Source organism: Musca autumnalis, unplaced genomic scaffold (genome assembly GCF_047663935.1).
Source record: "Musca autumnalis isolate F117 unplaced genomic scaffold, ASM4766393v1 scaffold_5, whole genome shotgun sequence".
In the NCBI taxonomy this organism is placed as follows: Eukaryota; Metazoa; Arthropoda; class Insecta; order Diptera; family Muscidae; genus Musca; species Musca autumnalis.
Genome location: NW_027412088.1, coordinates 19,638,185 through 19,647,766, shown reverse-complemented (window position 1 = coordinate 19,647,766; position 9,582 = coordinate 19,638,185). Strand labels below are relative to the sequence as shown.

The window sequence follows — 9,582 nt, the reverse complement described above, 5'->3', positions numbered from 1 at the left end:
AACCGACTGGTACCTTTTTTACTTGTTTTTTATTTATTTATTTTTTTCAATTATTTTAAATACAAATATCAACATTATGCTCCACAGCAAGTTCATACAATTCCTTCATTTGATGAGCCAGCTCGCAATCCAATACCTCACCACCTCTTGTCATGCAATCTTGAATGATTTCTTCATCCGATGGCTGTTGGGTCATCATTTCAGCGGCAGTTAGATCCGTTGGCTCAACTAAGTCGGGTAAAAACCATGATGTTATGTAGACCACATTCGGTAAACAACGAATGTATTCTTTGAGCAGGGAATCGAAGCTGTAAATAAAAATAGTAATTATGTGAGTCGATAAGATATGGAGAGAACTACAAACCTTAAATAATCCGGCACAGGTATTTTGGCATATTCCTCAAATGACTCTCCCAACTGCTGGCAATAGGTTTCAAATATTTCTTTAAAATGTTGATGGCGCACCTTGGCAAAGTTTGATAAACCCAGGAAGGTTGTTAAGTCAATCATCGGTGATGCCACCCGCAATGTTTGTAAATCAAACATCATCATATCTGTGGGTTGAAGATGATCATCTGGCTGATATTTATAGGCCACATTGTTACGCAAATAATCACCATGACACAGGGTAATGAAAGGTTCTTGGGGCTTCACCAATTTCCTACCATATTCCATGGGTTCGCTTAACAAATTATCGAATTTTTGTAAAAATTCTTCAGACACATGATTTTGATACTGTTTTGTGGCTTTAAGACAACGTTTTCTGCCACAATTGACTTTCAGCAAGAATAGAGGATGCTCAATTTCGTTGGCATAACGAGACTCCAGTAGACCCTCGGTAAGTTCATTGAATTTATCTTCATTTGTGATTCTCAAAGCAAAACCGGCTGCATGGAATTTTGCCAAATATCTGACAGCCAATAATGTGTGTTCCAACGAAAGATTGACTCGGTCTTTGGTTACCCTCCACCCGAGGCTTCCAAAATCACTGGTTATAAGAGTGCCGGCATTTGTTTGTAAATCGGCATAATAAAATTTGGCCACATTTAAGTTCAACTTGGCAAAATCTTCAAGGGCTGGTATGATTTTCTCATATCCCAAAATTTCATTGGTAAACAGGGCTTTAAAGTTGACGGCATCAAATAATTCCTGAGGTAATTGCGGGGTTTTCTGTAATGATACAAAATAGAAAAGTGTCAAATCATTTTCATAGTAACAATATAATTTATAATAAGTGTTTTTATTTTGAACGTCATAGATAAGATTCGATAAGGTCAGTGATTGTTCAAACGCGTTTAATCTTGTTGATAACCGAACTCCTCCAATGGTGGTTATTTAACGAAGCAATATCTCGAAATTAATGATATGGTTAATTTGCTAAGTCATTCTTATGGCACACTTTTCGGAGCAAGTTGAGTTGAGACGCTCACCTAAAATTTTTTTTTTTAATTGTACTTTTTTTTAAATAGCCGGCCTTCGTCCTGGGATTTAAGACTTTCTCCTATGGACAGGAGCAAATCTAAGGCACGGGGACAACATTATTTTTAATTTAAAAATTTTCTTAGTAGCTGGCTTTAACCAAGGGAATTTTTGAACTTCAAAGGACCATATCTCGGGAAGTATGGATTTCCCAAAAAGAAATTATATATTGTCGTGATCAGGAAGGTGAGATCTACCTATAAAAAAATTTCATCACGATCGGAGCTGAGCGGCTCAACTCATCTTATGCCCACTTTTCACAGCATATTTGCTGGTCTTCAAAAAAACGACCTGCTTCTTCTGTAGACAAAAGAAATTTCTTCGGTCTTCTTAGGCTTCACTCTATAGAGTAACTGAAAAAGGTATTCGTTTTATAGTAGACCTTCGCCAAAAAGACTTTCTTCAGGTTATGTGTCAAAATGTGTCTCATCATAATGATTTTAGACCCAAGCATGTTTGAACGAAATCTGTTTCGGACACTAGCCAGCAATATCATATGACTCGAAATAAAAACATTCCATATCTGCCCACACAGATAATGTGGAGACGTAATTTCACTGCATTTTTGCTGTTGTGGACGCAAAAAGTAAATGACATAAAGAAAATCCGCAATATTGCACACATTAGCGACTGCATAACGATGGAAAATTTCAGGTCAAATGACATTGATGGCTAGTGTAAACACCTCTTTAACTATTTCCGTCCGTCTATCTATATGTCGGAATATTTGTCCAACTAAGTTTAAGTTCGAAGATGATCCATATCGGTCCACTCCTTCGGGTACCTCCCCCACAAAAGTTCAAAATTTTTCTATAAAATAGTGTGAACCCTAACTCTCGAAGGGAGAAATCGATTTGGTCCAAACTTTGCATCCCAGATGTAGATCGGGCTCGAATATGGACTATCCTTCGGGTACCTCCCACATATAATTCTGGAAAAGTTGAAGAGCTCATCGTCGATTGTTGTGAATTTTTTGTCAGCAGATTGCCTTGCGGCCTCTTCACGACTGTACAATTTTTTACTTCCTGAGATAATGACCCTAAAGCTCCAACGGCACCAACCAAAACGGCAAATCCGCAAGATAACTCTGGCATATTATTTCATCCAGTCATGTATCTGGTTGGAACATGGACTACATCTCCCCCGTCCTTCGGGTATCTCCCACATTAAACATGGGAAAAGTGAATTTTCCTAAGATGGTGCACACGATAAGTAGCGAAGGCAATACCCGATTTGGCCCGTGCTTTACATATCGTAATATTTCTACGAGACATAGATCAAGACTTATACCACCTTATGACGGTACATTTTTCCAGGGGCAAGTCCATAATTCCTTAGATAATGGTCCATGTGAAGTGGCTGGAACGCACGATAACTTTCGCACTGAATACTACGTTAGTCCGAACTTGTAATATTTCTGCGAATCTTAGATAAAGTTCGAAGATTGTGCTCATCGGTCCATTCCTTCTGGTATCTCCCCCACGAAAAATATTCCCTAAAATGGTAGCAACCGATTGGTCCAAACTTTGGATCACGTAACGTTTTCTCCATACTTAGTTTAAGTTCGAAATGGACGATATCGATCCACTATTTAGGGTACTTCCCTCACAAAAGTTTCGGTTCGCACAGGCTGAGGGGTATATCTCTGTCGGCAAAACTGGCTGATACTTTATTTTACTTCTACACAAAATACCGTCATGAGGTCATTTATAGGCTGAGCTTTTTCAGATTTTTTACCACTTCTATAGACGGAAAACCGGTCTTCTATGAATTAAATACCTTCTTTAGGTCTTCTGCTAATAGAAGATCTTCGGGTGTTCTATAGAGAGAATACCTTCTCTAGGTCTTTTTTTAACAGAAGACAAAATATCTTCATCAAGTCTTTTGTAGACAGAAGACCTTTTTCGAAATACCTTTTTCAGATCTCCTATAAAAAGGAAACCTTCTTCAGGTCTTCTATAGACTGAAACCCCTTATCAGGTCTTCTATATAAAGAAGACGCCCTTAAGGCCTTTTGTAGACAGAAAAGCTCTCAAAGGACTTCTATAAACCGGAAAACTTATATAAGTCTTCTTTAGACAGAATACCTTCTTCTTTTTCAGGTCTTTTATTAACAGAAGACCTTATTCAGGTATTCTATAAGGGGAAACCGGCCCTTGTTAAACCGTAATAGATGAAAGATCGTCTTTTAATCTTCTGTAGACAGAAGACCTTCATCGAATCCTCTGTACGTAGAAGATTGTATTCAGGTTTTTTATAGACAAATACCTTCTTCAGGTCTCCTGCATGTCTTCTTTGAACAGAAGACCTCCTTCAGTTATTTTATAAACGGAAGATCTTTCTCCAGCCTTCTATAAATAGAAGATCTTCTTTGGGACTTTTACAGGCAAAATATCCATTTAAGTCTTCTATAGATAGAAGACCTTCGTCAGGTGTTCTATAGAACGAAGATCTTCTTCAGGTCCACAATAGACAGAACACCTTTTTCGGATGCTCTGTATACTGGAGACCATCTTCAGGTCTACTATAAACAGAAACCCTTATTCAGGTTTTCCATAGGTAGAAAATCGGTCTTCTATGAACCAAAATAGATCGAACCCTTCTTCAGGTCTCTGTAGACAAAATACCTTCTAAAGGCCTTCTACATCTTCTGTATACGAAGACTATCTTCAGGCTTTTTATAGACAGAAGACCTTCTTCAGGTCTTCTATAGACAAAAAACATTCTTCTGGCCTTCTATAGACAGAAGAACTTTTTAAGTTTTTCTTTAAACAGAAAACCTACTTCTGGTCAGAATATATTTTTCAGGTGTTTTACCGGACTTCTATAAACTAAATTGTAATATACATGATAGGTCCACAAACATCCCTGAAGGGACGAGGGAGACTTTTCTCATATCAATGCGTGCACCCCGGACCTACATTTTATTGCCGAGTCTAAATGTCGTGTCTTAAGACACCAATTGTAGAGAACTTTTTCTTGGCTTAAATACTCAGGAAATGTCGCTAACATTACTAAGGGGTTTTTGCCACCGTTGAAAATGTTCCCTGGCCTAGGAATCGAACCACAGACCTTTAGCGTGCAAGGCGGGTGTGCATACCATTGCACCATGGTGGCACCCAAATTAGATATAATAACTTCTTCGGGTCTTCTGTGGACAAAAAACCTTCTGAAGGTTTTCTATATGCTCTCTATACTGAAGACCATCTTCAGGTTTTTTTAAAGACAGAAGGCCTTCTTCAGGTCTTGTATAACAAAAATACCTCTTTCAGCTCTTCCGGTCAGACAGAAGTCTTTTTTCAGGTCTTCTATAGACAGAAGATCTACTTCATGTCTTCCACGGACAACAGATTTTCTTCAGGTCTTCTATAGCCAGAAACCTTTCTTCGGATGCTCTCTAGACTTAAGACCATCTTGGGCTTTCTTATAGACAAAAACACCTTATTTAACAGAAGACGTTTTTCAGGTCTTTTATAAGCAGGAGACCTTTTGCAGGTCTTCTGTAAATAGAAGATTTTCTTCAAGACTTCTATAGGCAGAAAACATTCTTCAAGTCTTCTATTGACAGAATACCTTCTTTAGATTTTGTATAGGCCGAAGATCTTTTTCGAGTTTTCTATGGACAGAAAATCTTCTTCATGTCTTTTCTGAACAAAAGGCTTTTTTAGGCCCTCCATGGACAGAAGACCTTCTTCAGGTCTTTATATCGACAGAAGATTTTCTTCAGGTCTTCTATAGGCAGATATCAGATCTTTTAAGGAAAGAAGACCTTCTTTAAGTCTTTTATAGACAAAAGGCCTCCTGCAGGTCTTCTGTAATTCAGATTCTTTATTCAGGTCTTCTGAAGCCAAAAGACCTTCCTTAGATCTTCTGTGGACGGGAGTTTTTTTTTATAAACAGAAAACCAAATCTTTCAGACTAAGATCAAGTTCGAAGATGGCTTATTCGGTCCACTCCTTTACCTGCCTTCAAAACAAATAGGGCTGCTCGAAAATACTTTGACATTTTAACCGGTCATAGTCATTTATGGTCCTGATTACAACCATATGATTTTGTTCGTGGGCAATGCCATAATTAGCGATATAATGGCTTGAAGGTGTTTCAAACCCTTTGGCAAACAGAAAATGACTGATAACTCCATAAATCTCGAAAGAAGTACCCGATTCGATCCAAACATTGCAAATTGTAATAAAAAAATCGATAAAGTTAGATTTGATCGACCCACTCCATGTTTTGTGTTTAAAAGCAAAGTGACCTTAATACGAACAGTATTGAAGTTTTTGCAGTAGGTATTCCTTGTGGTCCTTATTAAAACGTTTGATTTTGTTGTGGGGGAATTCCGAAATTTTTAGAGATAGTGGCTACGAAATTGCCGAAATTTTCTACCAACCGAAATTGATGGTTTAAAAAAAATATGACATTTGAATTACATTCGTGGATTATGATCCGGCTTTCGTTGAAGAAGATTTTAATAATTTATACCCTCCACCGTTTGTAACACATCGAAATATTCGTCGGAGACCCTATAAAGTATATATATTATTGATCAGCATAAAATTCTATGTCGATTTCACCATGTCCGTCTGTCTGTTGAAATCAAGATACAGCTCGCAATTTTAAAGATAGAGAGTCAAAATTTGGTACAGAAGTTTTTATTACTTGCAGGATGGTTGGTATTGAAAATGGGATATATTGGTCCACGTTTTGATATAGCCCCCATAGAACGGTACCTCCCGATTTTCGGTATTTTTAAGGTTTTAGCTTCATTATCCTACCAAAATGGCTGACATTTGGTACGTAGTCTTCTTTAGGGATATAAAATTTTACCCCAGAATTTTGTCGGTATCGGTCCACACCTTCATATAGCCCCCATAGAATGGTACCTCCCGATTTTCGATATTTTTAAGGTTTTAGCTTCATTATCCTACCAAAATGGCTGAAATTTGGTACGTAGTCTTCTTTAGGGGTACAAAACTTTCCCCCAGAATTTTATCGGTATCGGTCCACACCTTCATATAGCCCCCATATAACGGTACCTCCCGATTTTCGCTATTTTGAAAGTTTTAGCTTCATTATCCTACCAAAATGGCTGACATTTGGTACGTGGTCTTCTTTAGGGGTACAAAATTTTCCCCCAGAATTTTGTCGATATCGGTCCACACCTTCATATAGCCCCCATAGAACGGTACCTCCCGATTTTCGCTATTTTGAAGGTTTTAGCTTCATTATCCTATCAAAATGGCTGACATTTGGTACGTGGTCTTCTTTAGGGGTACAAAACTTTCCCCCAGAATTTTGTCGGTATCGGTCCACACCTTCATATAGCCCCCATAGAACGGTACCTCCCGATTTTCGATATTTTTAAGGTTTTAGCTTCATTATCCTACCAAAATGGCTGAAATTTGGTACGTAGTCTTCTTTAGGGGTACAAAACTTTCCCCCAGAATTTTGTCGGTATCGGTCCACACCTTCATATAGCCCCCATAGAATGGTACCTCCCGATTTTCGATATTTTTAAGGTTTTAGCTTCATTATCCTACCAAAATGGCTGAAATTTGGTAGGTAGTCTTCTTTAGGGGTACAAAACTTTCCCCCAGAATTTTGTCGGTATCGGTCCACACCTTCATATAGCCCCCATATAACGGTACCTCCCGATTTTCGCTATTTTGAAGGTTTTAGCTTCATTATCCTACCAAAATGGCTGACATTTGGTACGTGGTCTTCTTTAGGGGTACAAAACTTTCCCCCAGAATTTTGTCGGTATCGGTCCACACCTTCATATAGCCCCCATAGAACGGTACCTCCCGATTTTCGATATTTTTAAGGTTTTAGCTTCATTATCCTACCAAAATGGCTGAAATTTGGTACGTAGTCTTCTTTAGGGGTACAAAACTTTCCCCCAGAATTTTGTCGGTATCGGTCCACACCTTCATATAGCCCCCATATAACAGTACCTCCCGATTTTCGGTATTTTGAACGTTGTGGCCTCAATATTCCACCGAAATGGCTGAAATTTGGTATTTAGACTTCGTTGGGGGTACTCAAACTTCCCCTTTAAATTTTGATTGATTTGATTGCTGAAATTTAGAATTAAGTCTTCTTCATACACGAAAGGAAACTAATTATTCCATGTTACTTCAATACAACTTGTGGTGGAGGGTATAACAAGTTCGGCCCGGCCGAACTTAACGCCGTTCTTACTTGTTTTTATATTATAGTCGGTGCATGCATTACTGTCGCCAAATCCGCCTGTTACTTCCTTACTTATTTTGTTTTTTTTCTGTAAGGCTGACTTTAAGATTCGCCAAAGGTTTTAAAGTAGCCTTTTGCAGATATTGAGGATAGTTCTGCGCTATTCTCCAGAAACCACCCAGCAAAATTTGAAGGAAGGGGTTCCGTGCGATGACGTGATTTCATGGCATCTTTTGCATTGGTTCAAACGAAGTAGTGAACGATCCGATTTTTTCATTTGCATTTAAACCAATGCAAAGGAAGTCGTGAAAGATCGGATCCTTTCATCAGTATTTGAACCCATGCAAAGGAAGTCGTGAAAGATCCGATCTTTTCATCAGCATTTGAACCCATTCCATCGATCCAATAGAGATGAATTTTGTGTTTTAATTTATACACACTTTTTTAAATATATACGATTAATTATTTACAATAGGCTTGATGTTGTCGGAGACTCAAAATCACATCCATCGTAGTTAAAACTCTCGTCGTAATGATAATGCCATTGCAAAGGTATGGTGAAAATGACATGCCAAAGCATTGGTGGAAATGACATGCCAAATCATTGGTGAAAATGCCATGTCAAAGCATTGGTTAAAATGACATGCTCAGGATCCAAAAAAGAACGTAATCTTTTGGGGTCCATGCTCATATAAAATTCATCGATGAAGATGCTAAAAAGATGACATGCCAGATCACTTTCACCCATGATTAAATGGCATCTTTGGCATCGAACATTTTGCTGGGCATATTAAACTGGTACTTCCTTACTTATTTTGTGTTTTTTGTTTATTTTAGGTTTTTTTTTTTTTTGTACGGCTAAAGTAGCCTTTAGGAGATATTAAAGAAAAGCTCTGTGCTATTCTCCACTTGTGCTGTAAAAGAAACCATGATAAATTCTGGCCTTTGCACATGTAAAGCCCGTCAGGTTCGTTCTTCTTATCTGTTATTACCTTCTTCACATTTTTTAGATAATATTTAATAAAGTTTTATTTTAAATTCCTTTTTTTATATTTACCTTAACAAATAAATTGATTTCATTTGCTTCTCCCTTCAGATTATATACAACGTTCGACCGATAACATCTCGTTAGCATAAATGCCTCTTGAGTGCCAATAAAATCAATTGTTATATCCACAATTTGAAATTTCTCCAGATCCGCATCATCAATATCTGCGATCAGTTTACGTTCTTTCAATAATTTGGGTAAAATTTCATTTTTAAGCCATTCAATCTCCACATTGATTTCATTTGCTGGCGATGCCATCACAGATTTTAATTATAAATATAACTTAAATAAAGAAGCGAGTCGAAACTGAGCGGAATGTGTGGCACCGACCATAAACTAAAAACTACTGGATTGTTTTGTGCCAAGCAGAAGTAAATTCAGATATTGTTTTAGTGAGCATAGAACAATGATGCACAAAATAGTATGTGTGACTGTAGTATTTGTGCCATGAATCGACGCTAGAGTACTGATTTGTTCATAGCTGGCATAGAACTAGGTAGCCATTCTGAGATAAGCTCGATTGAGTGTGAGAGTGGAGAGGGAGAGTGTTAAAAACATTTTCAAAATATAATTCTTAATTTGAACAAATAGATTGATTTATCTACAACCATAGAAATATGTGTACGTAGGTATTGACTATGATAACACTGTGCAACATTTTTAAGGTGATCTTGTGCAAACAATTCGAACTGAGGATTTTTTGAAAGTACAGACCCAAACGACAAGAAACCCTAGTTGGGTTTTGTTGTGTCAGATCCAGCTCGGATTTTATGGCCCCATGTAAACATGGTTAAATATTGAGTTTTTAAAGAAATTCGGGGCTATATCTCTGAAACCAATACGAATCTTCTTCTGACCTCCGA

At 37.7% G+C, this 9,582-nt stretch overlaps 1 protein-coding gene across 1 annotated transcript; it reads right to left on the bottom strand.

Annotated features, from left to right (window-relative positions):
- Window positions 1-14: 14 nt before the first annotated feature.
- Window positions 15-9,187, bottom strand: LOC141387790 (uncharacterized). The gene is made up of 3 exons (XM_073957973.1): window positions 8,729-9,187; window positions 365-1,170; window positions 15-308 (listed from the first exon to the last, which is right to left on the bottom strand). The coding sequence occupies exons 1-3, from the start codon at window positions 8,975-8,977 to the stop codon at window positions 56-58; spliced, it is 1,308 nt and encodes a 435-aa protein (XP_073814074.1). The 5' UTR covers window positions 8,978-9,187; the 3' UTR covers window positions 15-55.
- Window positions 9,188-9,582: the final 395 nt, after the last annotated feature.